This window comes from Urocitellus parryii, chromosome 2 (assembly GCF_045843805.1).
Source record: "Urocitellus parryii isolate mUroPar1 chromosome 2, mUroPar1.hap1, whole genome shotgun sequence".
Classification (NCBI taxonomy): domain Eukaryota; kingdom Metazoa; phylum Chordata; class Mammalia; order Rodentia; family Sciuridae; genus Urocitellus; species Urocitellus parryii.
Genome location: NC_135532.1, coordinates 65,052,571 through 65,073,518, shown reverse-complemented (window position 1 = coordinate 65,073,518; position 20,948 = coordinate 65,052,571). Strand labels below are relative to the sequence as shown.

Below are 20,948 nucleotides of genomic sequence, written 5' to 3'. Positions count from 1 at the left end.
CGCTGTGATTGCCCAGGAGAAAGGAAGGCGCTCCAGTTCCGGGTCAGGCCCTTCTCCCGCCTCCCTCAGCCTCCGCCATGGCGAGTGGCAGCGGCGCCGGGTCGTCGGCGACCGCGGCGGCGAATCTGAATGCGGTGAGGGAGACCATGGATGGTGAGTGCCCGTTGCGCTCCCTCTACCTTGCTTCCACTTCCCGCAGCCAAGGCCCCCAGGATTGGGGAGCACGAAGAGGGCGTGCGGTCTTCCTCCAGCCCAAAACGGCATCTTTGAAGGTCCACGAAGGGACCCGCTAGCACCGCATAGCTGATGGCCCATCCCTTGAGAGTTGTCTCTCGGCTCCGGTGTAGTTAGTCGCGCGCACGGCGTTCTGGCCCTCGCGTCTGCCGGTTGTGCCCCTGAGACCTCGAGGACCGCGCCTTTGCGTCCCACGTCTCGCGCGACCCGCTTCTGTCCTCCCGCGCCCGCCCGCGCTCAGCACCCTTTCAGCGCGCAGTCGGAGCGCTCAGGAAGCCGGCGGAACTGGAAACCCCCAGAATATGAGTAGGGGGTGTGCAGTCACCGCTCTGTTTCATGCCCCTGGCACTTCAGTAGGCGCTGTTTAAGTATCCGGCGAATGAACAAGGCGCCCCTTCATCGTAATTGCTCCAGTTAATTTTGGAGCAGATGACTCAGGTGCCCGGGTGCTGTGGCTATGGTTTCCCGTTATCGCGCCCCGCCCGAGGCATGTGGGCATAGATCCTGCACACCTGTATAGACGAAAAAGGTGTCTTCGAGTTAACCTCCTCTACCACTAGTATTTCTGAAGTGAGCTTGGTTAGGCTACTTTGTTTTCACCCTGTAAAATAAAACCCTACCTCCCAAGGATGATTGTGAATATTAAGTAAGACAACTAGGTAAAGGCATATCAAAGGCGATCAGCTTTATCTCTTTTTACTCGCAACCTTCTAAGTGTGTTTTGAGGAATGTTAAATATTGCGAATTATAGTTCGTCTTGACATTTTCCAGGAGTTACCTGTATCAGTCTCCTACTCTGTTAGAATATAATTCTGTAGAATTCTCACTAGGTTTGTCAGCCATTCTGCCCCGTCTCCTTCACTGAAGTTCTTATATAGCCCCTCCAAATGGGAGCTTCTGATAGAGGCTTCTGGATTTTTCTTCAGTGACTGCTGCTTTCCTTTTCAAATAATTGTTTATACTAATAGAGCATTTGCATCTAATTTTTTTTCCTAACCACTACTTTGCTGTTTTAATGAGACTCTCATTCTTAACATCCTATCAGCTTATTTTTTCATCCTTCTTGTGCCTCACAGATTATTAGTTTTGTTTTGAAAGTGACTTTATGTACATAAGGGATTGGTATGTATATAACATTACCACATTGTATCTTTCCTTGGAAGCCAGTGTATTTTTGGAATAGGGCAAGAAGTATGAGGCCTTGCTTCTAGCCAATTTTCTCACATTACCTATGTTTAGGGTCCTTATTTATATAGCTGTAGGATCCCATATGAATGAATAACTGCTATTTTATGCCTGGTGGAAATGAGGATGCACAAATGAGAACTAATATTTTGCATCATCAAGGTCTTTCCTAAGAGAATTAATGTAAAATGAAGATAATAAAGAGTGAAAGAACAAATAAAAGACAAGACCAGAGTTTTTTTGATTGCTGTTTCCCTCAATAGCAGCTACTGTATCTTCCCTCAAGACCTAGTACATTTCTCTTCACCTTCTTCCTCCTTTTCATACATTAATCAGTTTACAGTGATTTAAACTTTTAATAGATGTCAGTGATTGGCAAGGGTTGCAGAACCCAGCAGTAAAAATTTTCATTTTAATCATGAAATGAAAGGATTTTGTTAACGATACTTCAAACTTGGGAGGAAGCTGGTAGTCCTTTTAATTTTTCTGCACATATTATATTTTCCAATACCTTCCTAAAGTTCTAAAATCTTTATTAGGTTCTTAGTGGATTTGCATATCTCCCTTATCTCGTATTTTACACCCATTTAGTCTGTTAATAACATTGACTTCACACTAGCTATTCAGGTATGTGAATTTACAAGCTGTGTTCTTTGATATCATTTTAAAATTTATTATTATTATTATTAGTTTTAGGTGGACACAATATCTTTATTTTTATGTGGTGCTGAGGATTGAACCCAGTGCCTCATGCATACTAGGTGAGCACTTTACCACTGAGCTACAACATCAGCCCTGCTATCAGTTGTTATTCTTCTGCCTGACTCTGGTTGATTTCTGTTCATTTCTGGAATCTTAAGATTATTACTTCTTTAGACCAGTCTTTCTGAAACACTGTCCTTCCAAACTTGGCAAGATGCCTTTGTAATTCATTACAGGATTATGTTGTTTTCTATTATTTTACTTAGAACTGGAATCTTAGTCTGTCTTGAGATACTATACCAGAATATCTGAGACTGGGTAATTTGTAAACAGCAGAGATTTATTTCTTGCAGTTTCAGAGGCTGGAAAGTCCAAAGTTGAGGGGCTTGCAACTGTCAAGGGCCTTCTTGCTGCATCATCTCATGTGGAAGGTGAAAGAACAAGAGTACACTGTACAAGGGGTTGGGGGTGATTCATCCTTTAACAGGAACCCTCTCCCAAGGGATAGCTAACCCACTCCTGGAGTGATGACATTAATCCATTCCTGAGGACAGAGCCCTCATGGTTTAGTCACCTCTCTACCTCTCAATACTGTTGCATTGGGGATCAAGTGCCTTATCTATGGATTTTGGGAAACACATTCAAACTCTAGCAGTCAGTTATTTTAATACCTATCTCTCCTAGACCATAATGTCTGTGAGGACTAGAATCTCTAACTGTCTGCACAATTATCTTTCAAGCAGTAGCATAATAAGGTGATGTGCATGTGGTACTAATTACACAGTAGGCTATTTCCTTAAGGAAATAATTAATGTTTACAAATAGCTTGTGTCAATACAAAGTAAAGATCAATGTCAACTTAAAAACAGACCAAAGCTTAAAGAAAGAAATAACTAAAACTGAGATGAATTCAAAAGACAATATGGAATTATATGAAAGAACAAGTTAAGGCAGAAGAGGAAAACATCAACAAAGTTATAAAGTTAAAAATAAGTATAGCATTTATAGGTAGGGAGTCTACCATGAAGAAAACAAACGGGAAAGAAGAAAATTTGTCAGGAACAGTTAATCATGATGATGATGGTGATGGTACAGTTAGAGTAGGATCTGAGTATCTGTTCTAGTTATCTGTTGCTGCAAAACAAACCACCCCATAAAACAAAGATTTCTCTCTCACAGTTTTAGGTGTTGACCAGACTAATCATGATAGTTATTACTGAGGATCTCATGGATTTCATTTAGACAGAAGCTAAGTCAACAGTCATCCCAAAACCCCCTCCTTAACTTACCTTCTAAGTGATGCTGAATATCATGTTGACCCTCAGCAGGGGCTGTGCTCTAAACATGAGGTTCCCTCATGCTTGGTGGATGGTTTCAAGGGAAAGTGACTCAAAAGAGCCAGGAGGAAGCTAAATTGCCTTTTTAAACCTTGCCTTGAAAGTCAGTACAGTGTCATTTTTGGAAAATACAGTTTACCGGTTGTCCTAAGCATATCTGCACATTCTTGATTTGTAAATCAAGAATGCAAGGCCATAAGTGCAGTACTCTTTTCCTTGGGTACTTCTCAAGTGTGTTTATAGCAAACAACAATGAGAAATGGGGCAGCATGTACCCCTAGATAAAATGCAGGCTTGCTTAACACAAAAAAATCCTAACAAGAAAATGTTACATTTTTAACATGGTTAATTAACAGATAACTATAAAAAACCAACTCCATCCTTAATGCTATTGTTACATGCATTCCAAATAAAATTGGAAACACTTGCTTTCACAGTTTTGTAAAAAAAATACTAATTTTAAGAATTTGACAAATAGCATGAAAAATGATGATTAAAAAGAAGATGAAACTTATTTGTAGGTGAAGTGATCTGACTAGAAAATATAAGAATTGAAAATTTGTTAGAAACTTCAGTAGACTTTGTTACAGTAACTGGCTATAAAATAAAAATTGTAATATCCCCATATATTCAGAGGGAATAAACAAGGATCATAAAACAAACAAACAAACAAAAAACAATGGAAGTAGAATCCATTTGTGAGAACAGTCAAAAATAAAACTTACAGAAAGTAAAGATTCAGTATGTCAGTTGAACACTTGCTGAAATTTTCTACATCAAGTGTATGAAAATGATAGAAAATAATAAGGTAATATAATTATCAGTATAGCCATATTCAAAAACAAGAAAAGGAAGTCTCCATTGATTAGAGAGGTTTTCCCAAAAGAAAGGAGCAGATGGGAACCACAGCAGGGTATTGGGAATAGAACCTGAGAAAGCATGCGGGCTTGCCTGAGCAAACCTGGAATCAGAAATGTACCATCTGCCATGGCCAGTGACTGAGAAGCACCACCCATTTGTTTTCTGGGTCTAGAGCCAAGATTCTTCTACAAGGCCTGAACCAGAGGGCTGAGATAGGGTGAGACTATCTGAGAACATATCAGCAACCCAGGATGTACAAGAGAAATTCCCTATAAAAAAATGAATTTTTACAGTCAAGAATGATAGAACCTAAGAGGTGGAAAACAACTAAAATGGAAAATTAAAATGATAGTGTGCTAGTAATAGCTAGCCCTTTATTGAGCACTACTGTATGCCTAGCTGCATCCTAAAGTGAATCCGTTAATCCTAACCCTAATTCTATAAAGTCTTATTACCTTCATTTAATGCAGTGGTAAAATAAATACACTTTCCTAATAATAATTTACTTATCTAGTAATAAAGCTAGGTAGTCTGTCTACCTAGAACCCAAGTAGTCTGTTTCTAGAAATTACATTTCTAACCACTCGTAGGGAAGCAGATTATGGCTCAGTCTCAAAAACACATTAAGACTATAGCCTTAAATATTAAGACAAAACAACAGCAATAAGATAATAGATGGTTAAAGTATTAGTAAATAGGACAATCAAAGCTAAAGAAATGAAAATAGGAACGGCCATCAGCTTTCACCACAGAGTAGCAATTTACTTTCTTTGAACAAAACACAGGTAAAACATACAGGACAAAGGTTTTCAAGATACTGGACCTTAGGCATCAAGGACAATAGTCCCTGAAGGAGAGCAAACAAATGAAGTAAGCTGTCCGTTGCAGATTGCCTTCAGAGAGTTTTCCAGGCCTCTCTGCAGCCTGGTACACAGCTTATCTCCCTGATTGCAAGCTGAACACAGGCATCTACTGGGGTTTACCTGATTTCCCATGCTGCAGAACAGAGTACCTGAAAAGGAAGAACCAAAGAGAATTCTGGAGATCTGGAGAAGAATCCCCTTTTATATTCAACAGAGCATTGAGTAGTACTTTGTGGGGTGGGGTCGGGTGGGGGCACACAGAAAGTTAGGGAAAGAACTATCCAAAAGGTTTGAGAGAACAATATACCATGCTCACACAGGGTGTAGGCATAGTGCCATTCTGTCAGAATGAAAACCGTTTGTGAAACACTGGGTAGAGTTCTTGGAAAAGTCTTGTCCCAGTAGTGGGGAATAATTGGCTCTACACTAAACAGGGCTCTGGTTCTGCCTAACAGATCTGAAGAGTATGGCCTGAAAGGATCAGATTGTTTCTGGATAACTTTCATTACAAAACTCAAGGATATATATGGAAATCAAAAAATACCTAGCACCCAAGAAAATTCTCAACTTGTGGTATCTAATTGAAGATTGCCAGATAAGCAAAGTAGTATGGCTCATTGGGGAAAAAATTTCAGTTAACACAGATAGAAATGACACAGATGTTAAAATTAGACAAAAGTATTAGAACTGTCCTTGTTCAAAAAGTTTAATAGAGACATGGAAGACATAGAGATAATGCAGATGTTTTGAAGTGGGGATTGAACTCAGAGGACCTCATGCATGCTAGGCAAGTGGGCTTTACCACTGAGCTACTTCCCTAGTCCTTGTTAAAAATTGTTGGTACTGGAGATTGAACCCATTAGTGATCTACCACTGAGCTCCATCACTAGTCCTTTTCAGTTTGAAACAGGGTCTTGCTAAGTTTCTGAAACTGGTCTTGAACTTGTGATCTTCCTACTTCAGCCTCCTGAGTCACTTGGATCACAGGCATTTACCACTATACCCGACTTAAAATTTCATTTTCAGACAGGTTTTCACTGAATTTCCCAGGGTAGACTTGCACTTGTAGTCTTACCTCAGCCTTTGAGTAATTGGGATTATAGATGTGTACCACCTCACTCAGCTAACAGTATTTTTAAGACTGTAGCTTCTAGAGATGAAAATGAATGTCTGATATGAAAATGTCTGATACTCTAAACATTTTTAGTACTTAGACTTAAATTAGTAGGTGAACAGACATTGTTAACTTGTTCTTATAATTAGTAGTTTTCATGGAATTCAGATAACTATTTAAAGGGGATTTGTTTTTGAAATGGATGAAAAATTATAGAGAATAAGAGGGCTTACTTTAAGTACCTGAAAGGTGACAGGAATCTTTAACCTACTACATGCAATATGAAATTAGTAATCAAAATTGTGTCTCTGGGATAAGCCAAACATGTATCAGATCTGTAGGATATTTACTGTGTGATAAAGGTGGCATCTCAGTTGAGTGATAAAATGAAAGATCATTTAATAAATGGTATTGTGGCAGTTGGCTTATTTCTGAAAGGAAAGTTAGGTCCTATCTTCTACCCAAACTCCAGGAAATTAAATATTTAAATGTTTATGGAATGGAAGAAAATACTGGTGAATACAATTGTTTCATGGGGAATAACTTTCTAAGCATGATGCAAAGGGAAATGATAAACAATAGATTATGTTAACAGTTGACTTCCATTCTAAACACACTGGGAAACAACATTAAATAGTTCAATGGAATCATTATTATGTATACATCATGTAATAGAAGGAATTCCTGGAAAATCATTTTGGTAACCTGGGTTCTCTGTGGTAGTACTTCTCATAAGAAAGAGAGATGCTTTTGTAAACTGCAGTACTGGAAGAACAAAGCTAGAAAAAACAAATTCCAAGCTTTTATTTTTATTGTTAAGTCAACAGATATGATTACTCTGTCAAATTGTTATAAAACTTTCCAAGCTCTCTTAAATCCTTAAATATATACATTACTGACTGAGCAGTTCTTATTGTAGTAAAGTTAGTGTGTACAGATATTATTTTATTGGGGGAGATAGGAGAGTCGCCTAACTCTTTTTCTTGGTATGGGGAATTGAACTCAGGCACTTGACCATTGAGCCACATGCCCAGCCCTATTTTGTATTTTATCTAGAGAAAGGATCTCATTGAGTTTCTTAGTGCCTCACTGTTGCTGGGGCTGGCTTTGAACTTGCGATCCTGCTGCATCACCCTCCCAAGCCACTGGGATTATAGTCATGCGCTAACACACTAACTCTTAAAATGGAATGAATATTTATAGTGTTCCCATGGAATAAATGTTGTGTGACTAATTAAATCCTATTATCAAAAAAGAGTATTTAAAAATAGGAAAGTGTCTTTAATCAGTATTAATAATGGATTTCCAAATCCTGTTTGCAAATAAGAATATATGAATTAAAAGTACTATGTGCATATTTTTAAATGCTGTAAGTTTTTTTTTTTTTTAAGTTTTCTTTATGTGTTTTTGTAGTTCTGCTTGAGATTTCAAGAATTTTGAATACTGGCTTAGATATGGAAACACTGTCTATTTGTGTACGGCTTTGTGAACAAGGAATTAATCCAGAAGCTTTATCATCTGTTATTAAAGAACTCCGCAAGGCTACTGAAGCACTAAAGGTTAGAGATTCATGTGTTTGTTCATTCTAAATAAAGATGCTTTTGTTTGGAAAATGATTGATTATGAAGTTAGGTAAAAAAAAAATCCTAGTTAGGCAAGGTTAGATTAACTTCTAACAACAATAGGAGGAATTCTAAAGACCAGGGACTTTACAGCATATGTTCAGATCACTAAATTACTGTTATTATTTCCTCAAAAGTCTCTAGAGTTTTTCTATGTGGTGAGTTAAATCTGCCTCCAAAAAAATATGCTCAAATCCTATTCTCTGATACCCATGAATATGACCTTATTTAGAAATAATGTCTTTGTAGGTATAACCCAATTAAGGTGAGGTCATGATTAGGGTAGCCCCTAACTCCAGTGGATGATATCATTACTAAATAAGGGAAATTTGGACACAGACAATAGAATGGTGAAGACACAGTAAGTAGGGAGAAGGACATGTGTTGATGGAGGCTGGTATTATAGAGTGATGCATCTATATATAAGTCAAGAAAAGCCGCAGGTTATCAGCAGCTATTAGAAACTGGAAAGAGGCAAGGAAGGATCCTCCCCTCGAGCCTTTGGAGAGAGTGTAGCCCAACTGACATCTTGATTTTGGACTTCTGAACCTCCAAAATTGTAAAAACTATACATATTCCTATGTTCTTAAGGCCACCCAGTTTGTGGTATTTTATTTTGCAGCCCTAGAAGCCTAATACAGATTTTAAGACCAGGAAGTAGGACAAAACAAACACTGGAACAAATACTTCAGAATGTTTAAGTGGCTTTGGAATTGGGAAATAGAGAGAGACAAAAGTTTAAGGTGCTTAATAGAAAAAGCTTAAATTGCCTTGAAGAAACTTTATAGAACTGTAAACACTGAAGGTGCTTCTAGTGAATGCTCAGAAGAGAGGAGAGTTATAGAGGAAGATTCATTCCAGAGAACATGTCAATTATTAGGAAGAGAATGTTGCTGAAAGTATGAACATTAAAAGCACTCTGGTGCAGCCCCAGTCACAAAGAGGAACATTTATTGGACACTAAGGGACAGGTGACCTTTGTTATAAAAGTGACAGAACTTGACTGAATTATGTTCTATATTAGAAGGAGAATTGACTATGTAAGTAATGAACTTGGATATTTAGCTGAGGAAATTTCCAAGCAGAAGTGTGAAAGATGCAGCCTGATTTCTCTTTGTTGCGTATAATGTAATGTGAGAGGAATGAGAAATTGAAGAAGGAACTGCTAAAAGAACCCAGCACTTGATTTGGAAAATTCTTAGCCTATCTGGATAGCATGCTCTGCAGACAGGGCCAATTTTGTGGCTAGCAAACCTGTTTGTGAAAAGATTACGTGTGATACAGACCCAGTCAGCCACCTTGGCACAGACATAGTTGGTTTAGACTGAAAGGCAAAAAGTGAAGTGAAGAAATGCTTTCTGATTACTGGAATTTTGTAGGCTGGAAATTGACCTAGAGAGCTACTTAGCTGTGAAAATGTGTTATTCTTCAAGAAAAGAGGGGCATGGACTCAACTGTGAGCATGAGTTATCCTTCAAGAAAAGGGGATGAGAGGCTCAGAGACTGGGGGACACTGCCGTTGCCAACCTGAACCCACAAAGCTTTATTTTTTCCAGATTCAACATGTTTCCAATCTTAGCAATTAAAAGGTATTTAGTATCATGTTCCCTCTCTTGCTTGCACACAGTCTCTGCTTTAAAATCTGTGGTCAGTTTATTTCCGTGTTTATATGGCACTAACTACAAATAGTGAAACGAAGTTATTCCATTAAAACTTGTCCAACAACAAAGTGATTTCTCTTTTACCTCTGAGAGAATGGAACTCTGAAACATGTAACTAACCCATCTTTCAAATTAAATTATTTTCAAAAGAGTTCCAAAGTTTTGGGTATTTGCTTTTTAATACCTTTTGATTATTAAATCTAACAGAAATGTAATGAAATTGCATTTATACAAGATTTATCATAAAATGTCCACATTAATTGTCAATGCCTGCACCCTAGAAATTACCTTGTATCCTCTCCCTAATTGCTAACCTTTCCGTCTACTCCCTTCTGCCAGTAACTGCTATCCTGACATTTATTCTTTCAATAGTTTATTCACTAAACTTGGATCTCTAAACACTAGTTTATTTTTGTAAAATTTTTGAGCTCCACAATAAATGGAATCTTACCAAAATCTTTTTACTGGGTTCTTTCATTTAACATTATGTCTGTGAGGTTCATCTATGTTGCCTATAGCTATAACACATCCTTTTTCCCTGAAATGTTTTATTTGACAAATATACCAGTTTATTCTTTCTATTGTTAATAGATATTAAGTGTTTCCAGTGTGGGCTCTTCCCACTCAAAGCTGCTTTGAGCATTTGTAGTTCACGTTTCCTTTTTTTTTTTTTTTTCTTTTTAGGTATACATGACAGTAGAGTATATTTTGACATATTATACATACATGGAATATAACTTTTTCTAATTAAGATCCCATTCTTGTGTACACAGAGTCCATGTCTCTTAATGCATGTATATATACATTTCTGTTAGGTGTTTATCTAGAAGTGAAATTGCTGGGTCTTAGATTATGTTTTTCCTCTACTTGAATAAATAGTTATAGTGCCAAACATTTCAAAAATATATTCCTACCAGCTTCATGACTTTCTTTTTGCTTCATATCTTTTCATTGTTTATTCTGAGTCTTTAAAATTTTAGTCATTCTGGGGTATATATGAGTTTTTCATTCTGTTTGATTTGCATTTCTGAGTACCAAGGAGGTTGAATGCAATTTTACATGGTTTTTTTTTTTTTTTTTTTTAGATATCTTTCCAAGTCATTTGCCCATCTTTCTAGGTTGTCTTTTTTAACTCATATTTATAACTTTCATAACAAAGAAAAACAACTGGATAATGTCATAAGAATAGCTAGTATTTTTATACAAGTACTTTCCTTTTGGTAGAGCCAATGCTATCTTGGCATTATTTCCTCTAGTCACATAGTAATATGTGCTGCTAAGGAAACTGAAGCAATAGTGATTGATTTAACCTAAGTACTTAGAATTAAGTGGTTGAGCTAGAATTTTAAGTTAGGCTGACCTCAGAGCTATTTACTTGACTACTGAGTTTCTCCCTACAATAGTATCTAAAGAGTATGTGAGCCAGCTATTTAGGGAAAGATGAAATGGTTCTTGGAAGCCAAATAGTCATTAGGCTGTGATGTGGGAACATTTCATCATTCAGTATTCTTTAATAATTCTGTAGATAAAAATTAAAACTATTAATAGTCTTTCATCAAAATGTTTCTGAAATATTATTTGTTTGATAAACATCTTCCAGAACTAGAAGATTAATTTTTCTTGAATTATGCTCCAATTTGAAAGAGAATAAACAGAATAGAAAGTAATTTTTATATTATACCACAGTTTGGAACTCAAGGGAACCCAAGGCAAATAAACCAACTAAGACAGGAGACACACGTAAGTGTTTGGTGTAGCATTTTCTTAGGTAACATACAACCCATGGTATTAAGATAGGAGGTTCAGAAATAACCTATTTGACATAGCTTTTCAATTCTAAGCATTCTCATATGGACCATAGTGAGATGTGGGTGGCAGAATCCAGAAGTAAGATTTACAAAATCAGAAACTGTTGGCCATTTGAATAGAAGATTAATCTGCCTCACACACAAATCCTCTATAATGCATTCTCCTGTAATGTAAAGTGAATAAACCAGCATCTCATTAAACTAGAAAGGATAAGATGCTGAAACATTTCTAGCTAGGAAGAAATGCTAATTTAAATTTTTTTCTTTAATTTATGTAAACATAAAAATCATACATGGTCATAATTTTAAATTCCTTAAATTGGAAAACTTCAAAGAATGAAACAAAAAGGTTATCTAAGAAATAACTAGCAATGATATTTGCTGATATCATTCCAAAAAGTATGATGCGTTTTTAAAAATAAAGTATACTTAATTTCACTGAATTATAAAAGAAGAATAGCTTGTTCATTTGCTTCTCCCTGGATTAGACTCTATTTCTTAACTACTATATTGGGGTTGACTAGGTTGCTGTTTGGTTTAGAGCTGCCTTGAGCCCCACCTGACTTCTTGACAGACTTAAGTGTCAGATTGGTTTTTGTTTGTTTTGTTTTGTTTTTGTATCATTGCTGCTAATAATTTTTTTTTCTCATTTTTGTTTTCTTCTTTTGGCTTTAAAATTAGGGTAAAGAAAAACTGTTCCTGTTCCATTGTACTATTTTTATCTAGAATTGAATTGTATGGTACTTACCGTCTCTGTTTTAGAATGCATAAAATGTAAATCAGGGACATCTTGAAATGTTGCAAGGAACTCTTAACTACATAGAAAATGTTAACAATTTTTATGGATTTTTTTTTAACCTTTCAGAGATTTGTGTATTGATAGCATCTAGGTAGCTAGCTCCTGTCTCCAGTTAGATAAATTCTTTAGCAATAGTAGATAGGCTACTATATGTGTAAAATAAGGCAAAACAGCAAAATAGGATTGCTAATTAAGTATATTTTATAAATGATTCTTTATTGGTACTGAATTTTTATATTATCTTCCCAGTACTAGTATTTATGTTTGAACAGTACTATTTGAGAAATTCTGGACAAAACCCACTTGGCATCGTCTTTTGTTTTAATGTGGTGTTCTTTGAATTATATCGTTATTGACACACCTGTAGACACTCTGTCTCTGTCTCTCTTTCTTCCCCTCTTCTTCTCTTCCTCTACTCCCCCCCCCCTTCCTCTCCTTCTATCTCCCCTTCTCTCTCTTTCCCCTTCTTACCATCTCTCTCTCTATATGATACTGAGGGTTGAACCCAGGGCCATTGTACCACTGAGCTACATCCCCAAAGCTCTTTTTATTTTTTATTTTGAAGCATGGTCTTGCTAAGTTGCTGAGGCTGATCTGGAACTTTGGATCCTCTTGCCTCAACAGTTAATAGGCGAGGGCTATCACACCTGGCTGCCTTGCCCTTTTTCTTGATGTCCTGTACTATTACTAATACCTTTGGGTACATCTGTGTTGTCCTTTCACTGTGTAGGAAGATCTGCCATATGAGGATATTGGAGCTATAGAATTTGGAGTTGAGAGAAATTAAAGATTAAATAATTCTCGTGTCCCCAAGGTAGGAAAGGAGTAAACCCTTACATAGAAAAGGGATGTTTGGAATAGGGACTATTGAATTTTGACTTTTCCCAGGACTGATCCTTGGTAAATTTTGGGAGTGTTTAGTGGTGATCTGGTAACTATATGGATCTCTAGGGTGCTATTGTTATTTTTTCAGATAGAAAGCTCTGCATTTATATAAGAAAAATGCTACAGTATTACTTTCCTACAGTAAAAATACTTGTTTTGATGTCTGTATATTGGAGGAGAATTTCTATAATTAATACGAAAAAGGAACAAGACAAATTATATTTGAATTAAAGCAAAAATTGTATATATAAATTCAAGTCTTTATTAATAGATAATACTGAATATAGGTGATACTGAGAATGCAGCTAGGGAGATAACAGTGCCTAAAGGTATGTAGCTAAAGCTATTGTAGGAACCTATAAGAATAGAAATTATTTTAAAATGTGGAATTACTTTAAACTAGGTTCTAATTCTCTTGAGTAGTAAATACAGAGGAGGGAAATTCTATTGTAAGTGAGGGTTTGGGAGCTGCCTAAACTATAGGAAAAAAAGTCTGTTCTGCTTGTAAAGAAAAGGTTTCAGCCTTATTTCAGATTGCATTATTTACCATTCATAAGTATTTTATAATTAAAAGAATTTATAATTCTTTTCATGAAAGAATTCTGAACTTAATCTACACTAAAAGCAAGTTTTAATTAGGAAGTAGAAATAAAATATATTAAAAGTCTCACATATTTCAAAGATCAAATTTGTCATTTTCATATTGGCATTAAAAAATTACTTTTTTAGCTAGGCATGGTGGCACATGCCTGTAATCCCAGTGGCTTGGGAGGCTAAAGCAGGAGGATCTCAAGTTCAAAGCTAGCCTGAGCAACTTAGTGAGACCCTGTCTCGAAATAAAATATAAAAAGAGCTGGGGGTGTGACTAAGTGGTTAATCACCCCTGGTAGAAATAAATAAATAAATGAATAAATAAATAAATAAATAAATTACTTTTTTAGATCTGTTAATAGTACATGTTTTTTTTGGGGGGGGGGGGTTGTTGTTGTTGTTTTTATACATGCCAGACCATTTATTGATGAATAATAGAGTACATAGGAGTTTCTTTAGAGACAAGTGGGAAAGTATAGTTTTGGAGGGGAATAGGTAAGGCAAGATTAGCCAAATGTTTATTATTCCTTTTTGTTCTTGTAGCATTAAAAGGTTTTTTTTTTTTTCATTCTTAATTTCCTTTTTGCATTACAATAAAACATAGAAAAGAGATTAATGAAGATTAAGGTATGTCATAGGTTAATTTTTCAAGTAGCAGAACATTTTTACACATACTCTTATTAACTTCTATTGAAGATAATATAACTGTTTACTACTCTTAACCTAGCAGTAAATTTAAAAAATAGTTCTGATTTAGAACAAAAACAATGAAAACCACTGTATTCTGATAAAAGTGGTTTAGTTGCATGAGAAAATAGTTGTTTGCTAAATAAGGTGTAGTGTAGTATTAACAAATTTATTTATCTCCATGGTGTCTCTTTTCCATGGTTTTTAAATAATGAATGTTATTTTCTTGTTCTAGGCTGCTGAAAATATGACAAGCTGACTTTCTGGAGAGATCCTGATGAGATATGTCAAATTCCTCAAGAGGATTTGAAGATTGCATTTTAGTCAAGAATGTACAGTGAAATTACTGCATGCAGCAGTGTAGAAAAATTTTCCTTTTAAAAAGAATTATAAAACCATAGCTTTATAAATCAGTGGAAAGTGGCTTACAGAGAGAACTATCAAATGTGTTTGCATCGCATCTTTTTTTTTTAATGGCCCTAATGTTTTGGCATTGCTATGTTTATATTTATGTATTCCTTATTTATAGCTCTGATAGCTTTAATTTTCTAAGCAGTCTGTCTATCAGATGTGCACATCTGCTGTGCCTGATGGAAGTATAGTGGAACCCATCAGTATTGATGTGTCGTAGTTATGACTTGTTGACATTTCCATTATAAACTTTAATTTTGAATTGTTTATGCATAATAACTGTTGATTTATGTTGTATCAGGCTGAAAGTTGACAAGATTTTAGCCACCATGTAAGAATTTGTATTTAAATTCCCCATGTATACCAGAATCTTGTTTTTTAAAATGAGAACATAGAAAACATTTCTTGTAATCTTCTCTTTAACAAAGAATATTTAGTTTTTTAAACAGTTTTTGGGCAGTTAATAGTGTGAACTAGATCATTTTGTATTGACTGAAAAATAAAACTTCTAGAAACTTAGATTTTAAAAGTAATAACAGTGCTTAGCTTAGTATTGTTTGTAGTTTGAGTCATTTACATCAAATAAGAATATTAGTTGAATGTTTTTCTAAGCTTTATATCCTATAAAGGCCTAAAAATAATGTATAAAGTGAAACAGCCAACATGCAAAATTCCTTTTTACTTTTATTACATAAAAGTAATTGGAATTCTTATCTAATAACTATGATGTAGATATATAATAAATCACTAGATAAGTGGTGTGTTTCAATGAATATGTAATATTTTCTGAGGAAATAAGGATTTCTAGTCATTAAACAAAAACTAATGAAATGTGTATCAGGAATTATAAGTTTGCCTTTCTAAAATCATTTTGTGTGTCATTATTTACCCTTAAAGTTTTAACTCATCAAAATGATAATTCAAAAATAAATTTTAGGAAATTTAGGATGTTATTGGTTCTGTTTCTGTAACAGAATCTCAGTGGAATTTTTTTGCAAGGCTAATATGGATTTAATTTCATTGTTGACTAAATTTTAGAATGGTATTCATTCTTCACTAATGTTTTTTGTTGTTCATACAAGCTGAAGTGGTTTTAATAAGATTTAGTGATATTTAGGTAGCCACTTTCTCTGCTTTTTTTTTTTTATATATTTATTTGACCATTATGACTTTTAATTCATGGCATCTTTACCAGTAAACTGAAAAGGTCTATTAGCACAACAAGTTGGGAGACAATAAGAATTTGTGATAAGCATTTGAATGAAACTAAACACTACAAATATTGCATGTTATTTATAAATCAAAGAGAACATTTATTCTCAACTCCAAAATGTGTATGCAGTTCTAGGCCACCAGAGTTGATAATATAGATTAAGTTATTTACGTATGAAGCAAAATAGGAAAAAATATTGAGAAAGGATTATGTTTACAGAGGCCTTCTTATATGTCATATTTCTTAAATGTTTTTTGGTGATACTGGGGATTGAACCCTGATGCATTCCACTAAATCACATCCCCAACCCTTTTTATTTATATATATTTATTTGAGACTGGGTCTGGTGATATTGTTCAGGCTGACCTTGAACTTGTGATCTTCTTGCCTCAGCCTCCCAGGTAGTTGGGATTAGGTGTGTGTCACTGCTGCTGGCTTTAAATGTATTAGTATCTTTTTAATGCATACTTCAGTAATATTTAAGAAATAAAATGATACAATTCCAATGCTGTACATGTTGACAATGACAAAAATAAAACCATATTGGTAGTATTGGCATGTACTTTTGATTTAATACATCTTTCTATGAATTCAATTGTATTTCTTTAGGTGGTCATTTTATAGATGTTAAGATGCTTATCATGTGTGATTGAAGGCTACTTAAAGACAGGTTATGTAATTACAGCTTAAATTAGGCTTGAAGTATAAATGGAATACTCTTCCCCTGGTAGTGAGAGGAGATAGCTATATTAACGTTGCCTCAGGCTTTAAAACAAAGTTGGCAATTCAAATAAGTGAGAAATGATATTTTTCTATACTCAAATAAGAACTTTTTTACAAAGTGGATTATTATCATTGTGAAATGTATAGACATGTTCCAAATATGCATGTTTTACAATAATTGAGTCAAATACCAATTTTTAAATATTTAATTAAAATTAAAAATTCAGTTTCTCAGTCTCAATCACTTTATTCTACTAAAAGATAACAAAATTTACCATCTTAATTTTAAGTTGTGCAGTTTAGTTACATTAAGAGTGTTCAAGTTGTTTTGCAACTCATCATCTCTAAAACTTTATAATGCAGTAATTCCCATTCCTTTCTACCTATATAGCCTCCGGCAAACATTTTTCTGCTTTCTGTCTCTCAACATTTTACTATTCTAATCTCCTTCTATAAATCACATCATTATATCTGCCCTTTGTTGTGTTGTATTTTACACAGCATATTTTGTTTTCAAGATTCATCCATGTTCTATCAGAATTTTCTTTTAAAGCTGAATAATACACCCATTGTATGGATATGCCATGTTTTGCTTATTCATCCTTCAGTGGACATTTAGGTTACTTTTAACCTGTACGATATTGTGAATGATGCTGTGTGAAAATAAGCGTTCAAATATCTGTTCAGCTCCTTGCTTTCAGTTCTTTGGTGCATATACCCAGAAATGGAAGGATGAGTTGGAGCAAGGAAAGAGTAAAAACAGACTAGCTAGGAAGCCACAACAGTAACCCAGGCCTGACTGCTCATATTATGGTAGATCCCAGAGACATTACAAAAGAAAAACACAGTATTTAATGGTTTGGCTATAGGGGAAACAAGAAACTAAGGTGACTGAGTTTCTAATCATTTTATAACAAGTGAATGATTAACAGAAAATGGACATTAATTCTCCTGGAAAGAAGATTTTTATTTTAACAAATACATTAAATCTCGTATTTGCCAACATTCCAACGACCTCCCTGTTTGTCATCCTATCTACCCAAAAATGCCCCACAAAGGCAGGGACCTTTGGTTTTGTTCATTAATGTATCTCAAGTTTCATGAACAGAGATTAGCACATGGTGTTTATTAAATGCATGACTGAATGATTGGATAAGACTGGGATCTACCAAGTGATTGAAAAAGCAGCAACTACATGAGGTAGCATCAGCCCATGGCAGATGAGTCTGAGGCACAAAGTTGTAAATGGGTAGCTTAATTATGGAAGTGGTAGAGCTAGCACTGGAACCCAGGTAAGCTGATGCTGGAGCCTGCCCACCCTTGTGCTCTCACCACATATCTCATGTGGTGAAGAAGTGAAATGAAAAAACAAGAGGAAGAATGGAAATCAGATGCCCAAAGTGGTAGCTCTGGAAGTAGATGTTGAGAATAAGAATCCTAATGATAAACTGAAGACAGCTTATCTTTCCCAGGATTATCCCTCCTTGATGAGTATGGTGTTGCTGCTAAAGGGTTAGTGAGTTTTTGTAGCATCTTGGCAAATCTTTTATCATTGCTATTTAATTAGGACAATACAAGGAAATAACAGGTCATTCGTTGTCCAGATGTGTTGTACATAGGAAACCCAGTTTTAACAAGATGTCTCACTTTTTATGAAATTCAGCCTTGGAGTATTGAAAGTATTGTTAAAGAAAAGAAAGTTGTTGTGTTTTATAGCCCTAAACAGCAGCCTCAGAGTGTCTCTTGAATGACTATATCTATTAGAATAGAACAGAATTTTGAGATATCTTGTGGATCCCCAATAGCTGAGTGGAAATGCATGCATGTTATATCTGAAGTGGCCCACATTATCATCTGCCTACTGAAAGCAATAAATTGCCAGATATATATTTGGGGAGTTACATCAAAAGCCTTTAAAGAGGTTATTCTGATAATTACACTTTCAAGAGATAATACTGGAAAACTGTTGCACCTGTTATATGTTTTATAGGCACATCTACTTTTCTACCAGCAAGTGGCCTTTTTATTGTAACAGTTATGGCTTATACTTGAATTTGCTGACTGCTAACCATTGAAATATCTCAATAAACTAGTTTTATAAAAACAAATAATATCTCTGATTTAATGTAAATACTAAGTTTGTCAGACTAAAATACTATCCACCTCAATGTCACACTGTTTAGCAAGAAGAAAATGAACTGTGAATGCTCTAGAAAGAAACAAAATTTCTAGTTTCTTTAATTTGAATTTGTTAGTTTAAAAATAAATAAATAAATAAAAGTCTGATGAACCTCCAGGAAAAACAAGGACAACAGTGGGAATTGACATGGACATTTAATTGCCCCTTCAGATCCTGATTTCTTCATTTGTGTCAAGTGAGTATTCACCAATTAAGCCCCTACTTATAAACACTTTTCTTTTTTTATTTTTTTGAATTTTTTGCGTACATGACAATAGTGGAATGGGTTACATTCATTATTACCCATTTACAGCACAATTTTTCATAACTGTATAAAGTATGTTCACACCAAATTATGCCATTATACATGTACTCTTTTTTTGCATTACAATTCTTAATACACATATATACCACAATTTATCATATCTCTGTTTGTATATAAGGTATGTTGACACCAAATTCAAATCTTCATACATGTATTTTGTGTAATGACCATCACCTTCCACTAAGTGAAGTTAGCCAATCCCCAAAAAACAAATGCCAAATGTTTTCCCTGATATAGGGGGCGGGGGGGGGGGGGTGACTCCAAAGTAGAGTAGGGAAGGAGAGCATGAGAGGAAGATTATTTCTAGATAGGGAAGAAAGGTGGGAGGGGGAAGGGGAATAACATTTTTCTTCTTTTTTTTTTTTAATGTTTTTAGTTGTAAACACAGTATCTTTATTTTATTTATTTTTATGTGGTGCTGAGGATTGAATCCAATGCTTCACTTGTGCTTGGAGCCACAACCCCAGCCCCAACATTTTTCTTCAAATAGGCTCACTTTTTAGAAAAATCTAATACATTTATTTTGAAAATTTAAGATTTACATGACAACATGGAAAACTATCATTTGCCATAGCTATAAAAGCAATTACAATGAAAATTAAATATAGAATAATATTTTTCCAAGTACTAGTTTAAAAACTGGTTCTAAGGCCTGCATTTTCTTTGACAGAAACCCAGATGAGCAAGGGTTAGAGGCATTGAACAAAGAACCAACTTTCCTGTTGAAGTTGTTAAAAGGATTACAAGAGTATTGAAAAGAAATTAATTTCTTCAATGTGGCACTTATTTGCAACATCCCATATACCACTGATTTTATTTATTTATTTTTTAAATATTTATTCTTAAGTTTTAGGTAGACACAATATTTTACATTTATGTGGTGCTGAGGATCAAACCCAGTGCTTCGTGCATCCTAGGCGAGCACTCTACCACTCAGCCCCAGCCCCAGCCCCTACCACTTATTTTAGTACCCATCCTATAGTTAGAAAATATTCTCAGGGTTCCTTTTGGCCCTAATACCATAATTTATAGATAGCTCTGGCTTTGAGATCACATAGACTTGGATTCTTGGTTCTCTCTTCAAGTCTTGATTCCTCACCAGTAGGATGAAGACACAGCTCACAGTGTTTTGAAGATCAGGCAGACTTGCTTTTCCCCAGAGAGGAGGAATATATTAGTTTGATATGCTTTTGTGAGATAAATGGGAAGGCTTGGCACAAAATGCTGTTGCTTCTCAGGAAAGTTCATATTTTGTGTGAACTGAACTTACCTAGCAACTTAACTTCAGGAGTGGCCAAGTGATTATGAAGTGACATATTCGAAACACACTTTGTTCCCCTCACAAGTGGAATCAGAGCTCTTATTTTTATATACTTTTTTTTTGAAACAAATGATGTGTTCAAATATAAACATACTGTGTTTATATAAGGAAGAAGAACAAGACACTACACTAATGAAAATGAAACTAAAATGTAGCTAAATTTTAATGTCAGGACTTGCATAGCTAATTAGAGAAAGGAGCCCACAGGGATGAGAATGTGTTGGGAGAAAAAGTAAAGATTATGAATAAATTTTAAATCTCTATTTTCAACATAAAAAGAGCTCATTGTTCTCAGTTGCTTCTGATAAACCCAATGGGAATATCAGTGATCTTTGTTCCTGCTGAACACTGAGAACCATCATGTAAAATAGAGCAAACAGCTGGCTAAATGAAAGCTTCCTTTGCAAGTCTACTGATAGAAAGTTGT

General features: G+C 35.1%; 1 protein-coding gene across 1 annotated transcript; it reads left to right on the top strand.

Moving 5' to 3' along the window:
* Positions 1 to 55: 55 nt before the first annotated feature.
* On the top strand, positions 56 to 18,710 carry Mzt1 (mitotic spindle organizing protein 1). Its single transcript, XM_026398098.2, has 3 exons — positions 56 to 153; positions 7,710 to 7,855; positions 14,585 to 18,710. Exons 1-3 carry the CDS (start codon positions 78 to 80, stop codon positions 14,606 to 14,608), a joined length of 246 nt encoding a protein of 81 aa, XP_026253883.1. The 5' UTR covers positions 56 to 77; the 3' UTR covers positions 14,609 to 18,710.
* Positions 18,711 to 20,948: the final 2,238 nt, after the last annotated feature.

Excerpts from the sequence above, each read along its gene's own strand:
- Mzt1 (XM_026398098.2), top strand. The coding sequence starts at position 78 with ATGGCGAGTGGCAGCGGCGCCGGGTCGTCGGCGACCGCGGCGGCGAAT. Across the intron at positions 154-7,709 it reads GGTGAGGGAGACCATGGATG|TTCTGCTTGAGATTTCAAGA; the intron begins GTGAGTGCCCGT and ends GTGTTTTTGTAG. Across the intron at positions 7,856-14,584 it reads AGGCTACTGAAGCACTAAAG|GCTGCTGAAAATATGACAAG; the intron begins GTTAGAGATTCA and ends TTCTTGTTCTAG.